Source organism: Callionymus lyra, chromosome 10 (assembly GCF_982586985.1).
Source record: "Callionymus lyra chromosome 10, fCalLyr1.hap1.1, whole genome shotgun sequence".
Lineage (NCBI taxonomy): Eukaryota > Metazoa > Chordata > Actinopteri > Syngnathiformes > Callionymidae > Callionymus > Callionymus lyra.
The window spans coordinates 14109540-14124032 of NC_141827.1; the positions used below are offsets into that span (position 1 = coordinate 14109540).

A 14493-nucleotide genomic window follows, 5' to 3' on the forward strand; every position below is an offset into this window, starting at 1 on the left:
TAGATGGCGCTCTCAGTTAAAATGATGCCAGGTTTCATTATAATAGCAGCTCTGAGCTAAACCCTATAAAGCAGAGAGCGCCATCTAGTGGCCTTTCAAAATAAAGACACTGGCCTCATCAACCCATCATTAGTTCAAACCTAGAATGAGAGAGAATCAATCAACACTAATGTACATCCTGGAATTATATTTATTAAATAATTATTATAAATAAGAGATTAGTGTCTTTGCTGTAGCTATAACAAAAATTAAACTGAGATGATGGATAGAATTCTTGTCAACTTTGTGTAAAAAAACAAACCGTCTAGATATGGACACAAATACTGCTTCTTAACAAGCTCAATCAATTTGTTTGACGAAAACACTGAAAAAAACAAACATTTTATTCGGTGCATTATATAATTATAAACATCGGCTGGTGTCTTTTACCACCATATTTATATATAATAAATATAAATTCAGGTTGTGAAAATGTGTGAGTCAAAATAGATACGCATGGACAACAGGTGCTATAACTTTTAATTAAAAAAGTCATTATTCAACAAAAATAGTTAATTAATTTAATCATCAAATGGCATATTAGCAAACTATGTCCAGGTCTAAAAGCAAACTACTGCCATGTTGACTTGTTTTTCAGTCAAAAAAGATTTAAAAATGTTCCATGTTCTTAAAACACTGGCAGTATCCGTTTAATAACTGCAGGGCTCGTGACACCACAGCAGGAAGCACATCAACAACCTCTACAAAGAATGAAAAACTGAAGGTCCGTCCTTTGAATTGAATCTCCTAAACTTTATTGACAACTGTTAAATAAGTCCGGCCACTCGTATCCTTGAGAGAGAGTTCACTGTAGCGACAGTCATTGTAGCATTTTCTCACAGTATGTACACCCTCCGTGCGTCTGCAGTAGTAGTACATTTACATTGTGCAAAAACTCCTTCGACATCACTCGGTTCAGTTCATGGCAAAGCAATCGAGTGAGAAATCAACACGGAAAAGAAAGAAGAAAGTAGGTCATCTGTACAGTTTTTGTTTTTAGAAATAAATTGAGCACTTTTTTTGACACACAACTCTAATGCAAGGACTCCCTGAAGCCACTAGAATATATATATATATATATATATAAATATATATATATATTCTAGCTTAATTTGAAACCTCTACCGTTGGCTGGACACTATCTCATCACTGAGGACAACAACTTTAGTGATTGTCCTTCTTAAATATATGTATTTTTTAGCCATTTCTAGTAATTCAATGTCGCCTTCAACATGTATCCAAACATTCCACACTCCCGTTGATGCTTTTGGAAAGTTTTTTCCTAAAAATTGTGCAAAGGGCGTTGACTCGAGCTAAAAACATCCGAAATACACACGTTGTTTTAAGTCCACAGTGAGAAGACCAATGTTGATTTTGGTGGAAAACGTGATCCACGCGATGCTGGACCGAGGACTGAGGTTCACATTTAGAGCCGGTGACGGCACCTTTTTTTTCTAAATCTCCGTCCGCACAGATGAAGATCTCAAATCAAAAAGCGTCTGCTGGGAAACAGAAGCGACCGAGGCGTGACACGTTTAGCACCAGAAGGGTGAGGGGTGAGGAAAGGTCGGTAGCTGCCGGCGGACTGATGAGCAGATGTCCCCGAGAGGCTCGGAAAAACTTTCTCCACGGGAAAAGCCTAATGAGGTGAAACGCTACAGCCATAAAAGTCAAAAACGCGGAGGCTAAAAAGGAAGCCGGCTAGTGCACGGCGAGTTTAGAATGTTGGACGGACTCTTGGTTCAGTCGGCAGCGGTGAGACCTCGTCACCTGAAATGTGGGACATGTTAAAGCACGTGCAAGAGCCTTTTTCGATTGCTAGAACACAATCAACACAGAACCTTTCAATCAAACCATCCCGTTCACGACAGGATCCGCTTTTGCACACATCTTTTTCTTTTTTCTTTTTTACATTTCTAGCAGCGGCGGTTTGTTTGAGATCTTACAGGACGACGACACAAACGTCAGTGTCGATTGATGATGACATCATCAGCACAAAAACAAAACAAAAGGTCGCACAGAACAAGAGGGCCGATGGTGTCATCACGCTTCTTCCCGAGTTCATCTGGAGTTTCTACTGGAGGCACTGATTCATGCAACTACACCCCCCGCCCCGCCCCCTCTGGGTCGCCCCCCACCCCACCTTTATTTGTCGGACGAGGAAAGCAGAAACATCCATCATGTCGGATGACAAACACACACCTGCGGAGGCTTGCTAGTAAAAGAGCGAAGATTTATGACACGTAGCTACATTTTTTGGAGGAATGAAGGTAGTCCTGGCAGAGAATCCCGATGATGCCAGGGGGTCACATCTATTCCGGGACCTTCAGAGCCATGACGGCCGGTTTGGTCTTGAAGTACTGGTCGAAGCGCAGGACGGCATACCTGTCAAGGAAGAGGCGAGACGTGAAGAGAGACATTCAGACACATAAGAAGAGATGGTTTGAACACTTACCCCAGGAAGTCAAAGTCTATCTTAGAGTATTTTGCTTGGATCAAAGACCAGAAGCCCCAGAAGAAGTGAGACGCCTTTGACACAAACACATGGTTTAAAATTTAAATTAAGTGTGTGTGTGTGTGTGTGGCTGAAGGTTCTCACCAGTGCAAACTTGTTGACCTGGATATAAAGGATCTCCAGTTCCTGTGCGCTGACTTCCTCCGTGTTCTTGGTGAAGAGTTTGAAAGCCTTGAGATACACCGTCAGCCACTCCATCTGCATCTCCCGACTAGGATACAGCCCGTAATCCAGCTCCGCCATTCCTGTCGCAAACACCATTGATGGACTTGTGTTCTTGACCGTCTGCGATTCTACAAACCTGCAAACTCGTTGAAGTGGTTGCCGATGTCGAAGGCCTGGTAGTTGTAACTGGAGTATTCGTAGTCGATAAACCGGACGTGACCTGAAGCAGAAGAGAAAACAAGTTGATCAATTAAATTAAATATCATTTCTATTGTAAATAATATACACAACGGAGGCTGGAGAGCAAATTATCTTGAAAATTAACAGTAGAAAAACAAGTGTGTACCTTCTTTGCTGTTGTAAATGATGTTCTTGCAAAGGAGGTCATTATGGCAGAGGACCACAGGGGAGCCCAGGGTGGAGAGATGTTCCTTCATCCAGGACATCTCCTGTTCCAGCACAGCCCTGGTGGGAACCTGCTGCTGGATTCTGACGGGATTTAAAAAAAAAATTGATTTGTTTTTTTTACCCTTTCGTACCAGTCACTTTTCTCTAAGACGTCACAAGATTTCCATTATTTATCGGCTGCTACTGATCCACAAGTTACATGTGTAGCGTAGAAACTATTCAACAGTTTGATCAGACCATTTTTTCGTGATACATGTTTATTGAAACATTAGGACTGAGAAGCATCATGAGATGTCGTCTTCCTTCAGGGAGAACGTACAGAAACTGGATGGCAAGTTGAATTGAAGGATGCATCATCAGGTACAGAAAATACATTTGTGATTTTATGGCATTATAGAACATTATAGAACCTTTTTTTCCCCATTGTGTTTATTTTCTTTATTTCCTCCTGCACAATTGTTTTGGTCAATATTGTTTTTCTGTATCTATACCTCTTTTAGTTTTTATTAAAACCAATTCCGGAGACGTCCAAAACCACGGAAAATTAAAGAATAAAGCTGCTCTTGAATCTTAAAAACATTAAGTAAAGCTTGAATTTTTCACATCACATCACAAATAAAGGTAGTCGGCACATCCCACTATCATCAACCAATCACTCATTCTTAGAGGAAACCCCATCTTCTGTATCTAAGAGAGAAGATCTGGTTATAAAGATGGAAGAAAACAAGAAAAGGTACACTTCAATGAAAACACCTTTGGCCTGTTAATGTTGTAGATGTTCTCTGATCAACATATTTTCCCTTTCGATCGGATCCGAAAACATCTTAAAATCTGTAAACAGCGATTATAGTTTATCCGTTGCTTCAAGATTACAATCATTAATGGTTTAAGTTTTAAAAAACATGACTCACACAGTAGACATCTCTAGGTATTATTTTAACAATGCTCTTTGTTTGGAGAGAGTGTCCACCAAAGTGCTTTATAGCAGAGGCTAAGAGTCAATACTGAGAGGCTTGTTGAAGATACACGGAAGATAAAACAAGGAACTGACACAACAAGAACCTTTAGTGCAAAAATATGTCATCAGAAAAGATGACATTGATTTTTCACTGTTCTGATCTTGCCATTTCCATGACAATACTGGATTGGATTGACCAACAGTGTGGTGTTTGATTAAAGTATTAAAACAAATGAGGACAGTTAATGTGATTTAAATGGGATTTAGATTGATAAAAAAATGAAGCTTCATATCATTCATAATATACACGATTTATGTCTAATTAAACCCATTAAATGGATAATATGGTCAAGCATTAATATCTAAATATCTGCCGTGGACTATTGTGTAACAGGAGTCAGTTGTCCAGCACCGGGACACTCTAGCTGTCTGCATCACCAAGGAAAAACAGCAACCTGATCCTGAGCTCTGCAAACAACCGTGAGTCCACTACATACCTGAGACTCTCTAATCCACTGCACTGTTATTCCTGCAGTTATGTAAACCTCACGGTGAACTCTCTCATGTGCCTCGCAACACTGGTCAGTGGGGATCCTGGGTCTTCTCCACGGACAACTATATCACCTTCAGTATTATCTTTGGAAAGAGCTTCTCGCCTTTAGACAAGTTCTCAGGATCTCAATGACACCATGATATGCCAGTGTTTTCTTTTTACAGCTCCACAAGAACATCTTCATTTACAAATATTTATATATAATTATAATAATTTTCTTATAAAAAACACATGTGATCTTTAAGACTATATATAAAATGAATCATTCCACTTATATGCAGAATGTAAGTAAGTAAGTAAGTGAATAAAGATTATTTCTAAAGCACCTTTCTAGACCAGGGTCATAAAGCGCTTTAACAATCAAAATCAATAAACAGTTAAAATATATACTTTAAAAGGTCAAGAAACATAAGACAAACACATAACTCCCAGAGAATCAAGGAAAAGTATGCACAAATAAAAATGTCTGAAGATGTTTCTTGAAGGAGTCAGTAGATCATCAAACACAGAGAGAGAGGAAGATCGTTCCAAAGCTTAGGAGCAACAGCCTGAAAGGATTTCTCTCCTCTGGTCCTGAACCGTGTTCAGGAACCATCAGTAGATTCTGATCCACAGACCTCAGAGCCCGAGCTGGGGTGTAAGGCTGGATCAGATCACTGATGTAAGGAGGAGCCTGACCATGAATAGCTCTGAAAGTTAGAACCAGAATTTAAAATTGATCCTGGAAGAAACTTCTAGCCAGTGAGGAGTTTTAAGGATCAGAGAAATGTGAGTTCTTCTACTAGAGCGGGTGAGAATTCTTGCTGCAGAGTTTTGTATTAACTGCAGGCGAGACAGCTCCTTCTTGTTTAGACATGAAATTAAACTGTTACAATAGTCTAAACGAGAAAACACAAACGCATGGAGAGTTTAGACTCTCTTTACATTTGAAAAAAAGTTCTCTTCTTATTGAAGCCGCAAGAAAAAATGTAGAATTGTGAATCTCTTCTTAATGATTTTAACATTCTTACTTACTTTCAGCTGATCTAGCAATGCAGTGCATGATCAGAAAGGTAAGCAAGTATTTGCAGTTATTTTTCATTTAATATATTTTCCTGTTACTTTGTACATTCAATTGGTCAAAAAAGGGTTAAAGCCCAAACGTTAGCATTAATAGGTCCAATCTTTGTCTTGTGGCTTTGGCAACTATGGTTCAAGAGACATTTATGGTTCTTGTGGTCAAACACTGCTAACTCAGCCACAAATTGCAGATGTCCTCAGACAAAGTAACGTGAAAAAACAAAGGTTACATAAAAAATGTATAACATAAATAACTACATGGAGAAAATCATAAACAATAAAGACAAAAAACAAACAATAATAATAACATCATAATTAACATAAACAAAGACAGTAACATTAACATTATCACCAAAAACATTAATGAGCTCTGAAGTTAATGCTTTGTTTGGTGACAAACAAAAGTTATAACAAGCATATACTGTATCCGTCTATCTATCTATCTATCTATAATTATTTTTCTTCTGTCTTATCTTTAATGAATTTATGGATGATTACAGTTTAAAATTGCGTACAATTGTATGTCGTGTGTATTCCATAGAGATAAAACTGATGTCAGCCGACTCAAATAGAATGATGATAAATGAATATTGTAAAGGACAGACAGCTGTGGAAGGTGGAGGCAGATCTCTTACCTGATATTTGAAGCTTGCTCAGTGAACTCTACGGCCACCAAGGAGAAATATTTCTGCATCTTTATCCACAGGTTTGGTTTGGGAATGCAGCCATTGTGCGCGTGGATTGCATGTATACGAGCCATCTCCCTGGCTATCAGTCTGAAAAGACAATGAAACACAACTTTTTACCAATGTCTCATTTAGAAGACCTAAATATAGGACACAATGAACTTTAAGCCCCCCAAAAAATGTACAATCTCACAGATTAACATCAAGTCACATTTTTCATCTTGCTAACTGTACCTGAGTAATACAGGATCTCTGACGTCTTGCGTTCCCAGAGCATCCCCCTGCATAAACTCATAGCAGATGCCGTTCTGAAATGTGCAGTAGAGTCTGGGAGCACAACCGTTGGCACGCAACACCTGGACCAGACACATATTGGTAACAGAAAACACTCAAATACATTCACTACATTTAGGGTGCACATTAATTCACAGTACCTGAAAGCTTTTCAGTTCGTTGTCTCTGTCGACAATCAACTCTGTCTTGTTCCCGTAGACTCGAACCAGGACAACGTCATCTGGACTGTCTTCTAGATAGAGCCCCACCAGCTTGTTAGTCGTACCATCCGTGAAAAACTGCAGAAGTGAGGAAATCATTAATAGTTATTAAAAATTAATCCAACAAAAACACAATGTGAAGCGAAAGGTAAGCCGAAACTCATGTTGTGCCATTTAAAGCCTTTTATTTCTTTGTGTTACTGTTGTTTCTGTTTTATTCTTCTGCTCGAAAGAATCTACTGAGGTGTTAACCCTGGTCTACTCAGATTTTTAAAAGTAATCAAGCATTAAATTGGAATTCCAACAGACTTTGTATTCATAATCATAAGATCCATCTTGGTGAGAAGATAAAATGTTATAGGTTTTATGGGTTAGAGTCAGAGTAAAGAGGCCCAGACTTCTCGCCTTCTTCATCTCCCCAAATGTACTTAATATACATTAATACCTAATACACTGTTCACATGAATAAACATGGCCCTTCACTTCTTCTTCCCTAACGTGACTTGCCATATGTTGCCCAGCAAGACAGATTCCCATATTGCTAAGAGAGCCACAGAAAAAAGCAATAGGTGTTTTTAAAGTCTCTTTAAAATATACTTACTAATCAAAGGAACAGAATAGAATATTTAATCATGTTCCACTGAACACAGTGGTTAACAAGGTTTTAAAACACATTGTTTTTTTGTGTTCCAGGCATCCTGTTGATTTGAAAATAACCTCTAAGAAATGGAAACTAAAAGAGAAGATATAAAAAAAAAAATCAGATACACAGACTTAAAAAAAACTACAGAACAAGATATTGCAAAGAGCCACAACATATCCAATTTAGTCTGCATAAAGCCTGGTACACAATGTGCCTTTTCACTTCAACAACATACAGTAGATCGAATCCATTGCCTTTGTAATAAAAAATTAAAACTGCAAAGAGTCCCTATTCATATCCAAGCATAGACTGATTTGTCATCTGGGTTGAAGCTTTATGTAACTAAGAATTAATCACACAATTAAGCTACAAGTACTAACTCTTTTTTGGCGAGTAAATCATACACATGGTAAGTAACTTCTGTCAATCATAAATGACAGGGAGTTGAAAACAAAATGTGTTGTTAAACGGAGAGCTCCACTCCCACAATCAAAGCATTCGTTGAAAAATAAATACATATCAATGGATATTTGTCACAAGAACATTGAGCAGTCATTCTGGATCTCCCAGCTAAACAGTTGGCATGGGGGATACAGGCAACTCTTGTCCGGCTTTTAAAATGTGTCTCAGTTTACCTTTAGAGGCAAGTAATATTTAGGACCTTTCAGTGTTGAATAAATCTTCTTATGACCCCTTTAAATCAGTTTTTTTTTTGTTGCAGTAGATATGGTGTATAAACATACTTCAAGAAGTCAATACAATTTCTCCAAAGAAAAATCATAGGTTGCGATTCTCCTTTTGCGATCCTGAGTTTGATATAATTGAAAATGAAAAATGAAACAAACAAACACAATAATACCAGGCAAAACAAGATACATGCAATACAGATAAGACACATTTAATTTGCATATGAAAGCATGCAGGTGTCTGTCAATTGTGTAAGTAGTATGAAAAACCTAGCAACATGCTTAAAAAGAAGGCATGTAGCGAATTCTTCTGTCCCTCCTTCATTCGTTCTGATCCAACCGGAGCCCAAGACACAAAGCTAATTGTTCATCCCTGCAACAAGTGTTCCCTTTCAACAAATGCTGAGTACAGCGGCCTGCTTTTACTCGAAAATGTAAAACATTTCCCTTGAGTATAATGTCAAATAAAAATCTCAAAAATTATTTATATCCCCTTAAGCAAGAATGGGGGGCAAGTTTTACAAAAAAAAGTGTGAGTTAAACTGAAAAAATGGGCAATTTAGTTTGTTCGCGTATTGATTCAAAGGGAAGAAACCAGGTTTAGTGAGTCGGTTACCATAGCAACATATGCTGTGAATCAAACCTACTTGCTAGCAGGTTTTTCTTAACTAACCCTGGGTTTCCTGTAAAACAAAAACGTAGCAATCTCCCTGGGAAGAGTGATCAAACCAAGAATGGATCTTGTGTTTGATGTGTGCCTGTTACGTTGGTATTACCGTGTGTTTCACAAAATATGCTTTAGTTTAAAATATTGCACGTATGATTGTAAGTAAGTAAGTAAGTAAGTAAGTAAGTAATATTTATTTATATAGCGCTTTTCGAGACCAGGGTCACAGAGCGCTTAAACAATCAAAACAATACTCAAAAAAGTACATACTTTAAAGATCAAGATAATACTGAGAACAACACAGGAGTTCGAGAAATTCAAGGAAAAGCCTGAACAAATAGAAACGTCTTAAGATGTTTCTTAAAGGAGTCAGTAGACTCCATCAAGCGCAAAGAGAAAGGAAGATCGTTCCAAAGCTTAGGAGCAACAACCTGAAAAGATTTCTCTCCTCTGGTCCTGAGCCGTGTGCGTGGAACCATAAGTAGATTTTGATCCACAGACCTCAGAGCCCGAGCTGGGGTGTAAGGCTGGACCAGATCAGTGATGTAAGGAGGAGCCTGACCATGAATAGCTCTGAAAGTAAGAACCAGAATTTTAAAGTTGATCCTGAAAGAAACTGGAAGCCAGTGAAGAGTTTTAAGGACCGGAGAGATGTGAGTTCTTCTACTCGAGCGGGTCAGAATTCTCGCTGCAGAGTTCTGAATCAACTGCAGACGAGACAGCTCCTTCTTGTTAAGACATGAAAACAAACTGTTGCAATAGTCCAGACGAGAAGAAACAAACGCATGGATTACAAGCTCCAGATCATGTTCCGACAACATTTTCCTAAGTTTAGATATTTTTCTCAGTTGAAGGAAACAGTTTCTGGTTAGTTTTCTGCAGTGTCGAACAAGAGACATGTCTTTATCAAATACAACACCCAGGTTTCTCAGGCTCAGTTTGACAGACTGACCAAAATCACCCAAGTACTGACTCAACCCTGGAATCTTATCATCAGGAGCAATCACCAGTGTTTCAGTTTTGTCCACATTTAGCTGTAGAGTTTGTTTGTAGAGATTGTTGCTACATATGTTGATGAGTCTTGTTTTATCCAGGCTTTTTCAATAAAATATTTTTTCCTATGACTTCTGTTAAAGGACTTTAGCTACACAACACAACAATTGCTTGAATTAAATCTCACATTTCCTGGATTATACTTTAAAGATGCTCTATGCGATTTTTAGTCGAGCGACTCCAGTGGACTAAAGTGGTAGTGTTTAGCCCGATGGGAGACCACATTTCCCATGAGCACTTGCTAAACATCGCAAAAGTTGGCATGTTATTTTACATGTTTATGTAGCGTGTTCACACCATCCCCAAGAACTTTAACAGTGAAAATAAAAATCACACAAAACAACTCAAGTCAAGGTATATAACTCATTCAACTAGTTTTAAGTTTATGTGTCATCACAAGTTATTTTAGTACTAAAATATTAAAGGTACCAAAAACTACCCAGAGCTGCTTTAACATTCAAATCGATAATAGCTGACAAGTCTGTGTTTTTATAGTTGGGTGCGCCCAAACACTTAAGACAACATTTACTCTTTTTAAAGTAACACCTTTGTTGACTCCGGTACTATATTCTTTTTTTTTTTTAAATATCATGATATACATATGTGGTCATAATGTTTTAAGGATTTATCACTTTTCACATATGTGGCAATAATGTTTTCAAATATCATCACTTTATATATATATATATTTGGTCATAATGTCTTTAAAAACATTAATTTCTTCTTGAGGAGGACTCTATTCCCTCGGTCATGCGTTCACATGCACGGGCACTGAGCAGGGTAACTTTGAGCCAGGGTTGATTTAACTTACTGTGAACCCATTTTCTGAAACCAAAATTCCTGTTATAATAGCCAAGAGCTTAGTCAACCCACAGTTAAGGTATTGACTCCTAAGTTTGTTAAAGAGAAACTAATGGTGGTGATTTAAGTGTGTCTTAAATAGATCTTGGTCTATTGTACTCACCAGTATGTGTGAACTCTGTTCATTGAAATATTTACAGTAGAAATTGCGCTTAAGTCCACTGAAAACTCTGTTTTTCTGGAGAATAATTCTGTTTTTTTTACTATAGCCACGCCCCCTCTGATGTGATTGGTCAAGCATTCAAGATTTCTAAGAATCATCGATCCCGAGAAGTCTCCACCTCAAAGGGACTCATTGTATAAACAAAATGGGGAGTGATTATAGCTGGCTGGAGGACAGAAGACCATTGCGGTGTCTCAAATCGCATACATGCGTACTCAAAGTTAGTATTTTTAGTGCGTAAGTCCATCTCAATTCTTAGTCGCCATGCACACTAAATTGACGTACTAAAACGCCCACAAAACTGAGTATGGTTCGATGGACACTATCTACCCTAAACGGCTCCATCTTAGTGACGTTGTTAACGGAAGTTACGTCATATATATATATATATATATATATATATATGTATATATATATTCCTTTACGTACATGTGTATTTTCAGCAGCAGTAGAAGGATGAGACGTCTTCGGTGCTGATACCATCTTAAATATCTCTCGAATATTTCGATTCTCATATTTTTTCTTTATTTCTTTTTCCAAACTTGCAAAACGTGCTGCCAGCAGGTGTCGCAGATAGCGTTCAAACAGCTGGTTGCGAACCATCGCTAAATAGTAGTAGAAGAAGAAGCTGTCACGTCATTTCCTGTTAGTGCGTAGCAGCAGTGTTTGATTTGAGACATACTATCTGTGGAGTATTTGCGTACTAGTTAGTATGTACACTATCCTGATGCATACTAACTTCTAGTATACTAAGAGAAGTATGGGATTCGAGACACAGCAAATTACTGCGTCATAATGGGCTCTGCTCTCGTAACCTCTCGTTCGCTGAGATTGAGGGGGGGGGGGGGGGGGGTCAGGAAAAGTTTTCACATGAGTTGTCCTTTAAGTCAGACCAACTCAGTGGAATAAGCACCAGCACAAAAAATGTCAGAACACGTCGACAGCTACGTCAGCACCAGCTGCACACTGGTACCATGAGGATGGAGAACTTGAAACAGCTCGTTCATCATTCGTGAATAAAAAGAACATTAAATAACGGGAAATATGGAGGCAGGTGGTGTAGCTTGTCTGACTTCTTAAAATTAAACAATATAAATGATTATAATAGAAACAAAAGAGTGTACTTTGGGTGTAATTAGACAGTTTATATTCGCTAGTTCGTCTGCGTGTGCAGGAGAAGAAAGTCAGTGACGATGCTCCGTCAGAGGCTGTCAATCCTATTTAGCCTAGCAAAGCCTCCGTTAGCTTAGCCTGTTAGCCTTACCTTAGTCTGGACACGACTCATGTCCCACGCCGGTCTCAGCTCCTTTATGAGCCTCATGGCACCTTCTTCCACGTCGTGTTCGTCCACGAACACCGGAATCTTTGGAATAACCGGAGACCCGACGGGCACATGGATCTGCGTCTCCATCCTGCTCGCTCGTAGTCTTCTGGGACCGGGACTAGCCTGTTGTAAGAGAGCGTTTCTTTGGATGAACCGCCGGAGAAACGTTTAAGAGTGAATATTAAACACGGGTTTGGATGAGAGCTGGAGTGGCGAAGGTGTCAGGAGAGGATGAGCTGCGACCCGGTGTGGATGCTCGATGCCGGTTGTCTTGGCAGCTGTCAACCCACTGTAGCATTTCCTCCTACTTGGCTCCGCCCACTCCAGATCATCCGATTGTCACCGAGCCCGACTACTCACGATTATTCACGAATAATTCCGAATATAGAGAGTGTATATATATATATATATATATATATATATATATACATATATATATATATATATATATATATATACATATATATATATATATATATATATATATATATATATATATATATATATATATATATATATATAAATAATGATCTGTTTTCGCAGGGAAATAGACTCCAATTTTAATTAAACTATGACGATATTTTGTCATGGATGAATTACAATTAATACGATATAAAACAATGAACAAATAAATTAAAGACAAAAAATAAGTAAGTAAGTAAGTAAGTAATTTTTATTTGTATAGTGCTTTTCCAGACCAGGGTCACAAAGCGCTTAAACAATCAAAACAATATTCAATAAAGTATATATTTTAAAGGTCAAGATAAAACTGATAACACAACAGGAGTTCCAGAAAATCAAGGAAAAGCCTGAACAAATAAAAATGGGAAAGATTTCTCTCCTCTGGTCCTGAACCGTGTGCGAGGAACCATCAGTAGATTCTGATCCACAGACCTAAGAGCCCGAGCTGGGATGTACGGCTGGATCAGATCACTGATGTAAGCAGGAGTCTGACCATAAATAGATCTGACAGTAAGAACCAGAATTTTAAAGTTGATCCTGAAAGAAACTGGAAGCCAGTGAAGAGTTTTAAGGATCGGAGAAATGTGAGTTCTTCTACTAGAGCGGGTCAGAATTCTCGCTGCAGAGTTTTGTATTAACTGCAGCGAGACAGCTCCTTCTTGTTAAGACATGAAAACAGACTGTTGCAATAGTCCAGACGAGAAGACACAAATGCATGGATTATAAGCTCCAGATCGTGTTGTGACACATTTTCCTAAATTTAGAGATTTTTCTCAGTTGAAGGAAACAGTTTCTGGTCAGTTTTCTGCAGTGTTGAACTAGAGACATGTCTTTGTCAAATACAACACCCAGGTTTCTCAGGCTCAGTTTGACAAACTGACTTACAAGATTTATAAACGATCACACGCATCTGTTGGTGGGTTATCACTTTTACAAAATATTGGTTTAGTAATAAATTAAATTAATGGGTGATCTTGTTTCTTATTAACGAATTATGTTTTTTTTATGAAAAAATCAACAATTCTTATGATGGTGGTTTAATTTTAAAGGATCTTCAATCATTAATTGAATTTTTTTTTCCAATAGTTCTATAGCCAATGAATCCATTGAAAAAATAAAAATCTTGACACAGAGGAGATGACAAAATGTCCCTCCCTTAACAAAGTTAATATATTAAAAAAAAAAATCCACTACAATTTCAAAGTTAAAAAGTCAATTAGTCGTTAGTCAAAACTCAGTTTGCACATTAAACATGTATTACTACAAATTCTATTAATTCATTTTAAAATAGTTTTACAACACCGTTTAATGTAGGAAATTGACAAAATCAGTTACAGTTTTATAACTTTCCTTAATTTTCAATCCAACAAGGAGACAAAGGCGTGACTCGAGAAAGAACATGTTAGGGTCATGAGATGACCCAGTCAGACTTCTGACCTAATTCATATTGATAATCTGTGGAGGGATCCAAATCTTCAAGCTGCAACCTTCGAACCTGAAGGATTTTGAGAGAAACTGCAAAAAGGAACGATCCCAAATTCTTCCTGAGATTTATCAACGCAAAGCTAGAGCAGTGATTCCCAACCTGTGGGCCGTGGCCCCCTGGTAGGCCGCGAAGGTATTGCAAGTGGGCCGCAAAATCGTTTCCAAAATCGTATCATTTTGTTGTGGGAGGGTGGATGTATTACCGGTGATGTAAATGTACAATGTTGTAGCTCAACTCTTTAGTTACTTTCATGTGAGAACACACAACAACG

General features: G+C 38.1%; 1 protein-coding gene across 1 annotated transcript; it reads right to left on the reverse strand.

The window, feature by feature from the left end:
- Positions 1-777: 777 nt before the first annotated feature.
- On the reverse strand, positions 778-12564 carry etnk2 (ethanolamine kinase 2). The gene is made up of 9 exons (XM_087800369.1): positions 12215-12564; positions 6818-6955; positions 6618-6739; positions 6333-6473; positions 3066-3208; positions 2856-2939; positions 2639-2799; positions 2495-2568; positions 778-2424 (listed from the first exon to the last, which is right to left on the reverse strand). The coding sequence occupies exons 1-9, from the start codon at positions 12359-12361 to the stop codon at positions 2352-2354; spliced, it is 1083 nt and encodes a 360-aa protein (XP_087656495.1). The 5' UTR covers positions 12362-12564; the 3' UTR covers positions 778-2351.
- Between the last annotated feature and the right edge of the window lie 1929 nt (positions 12565-14493).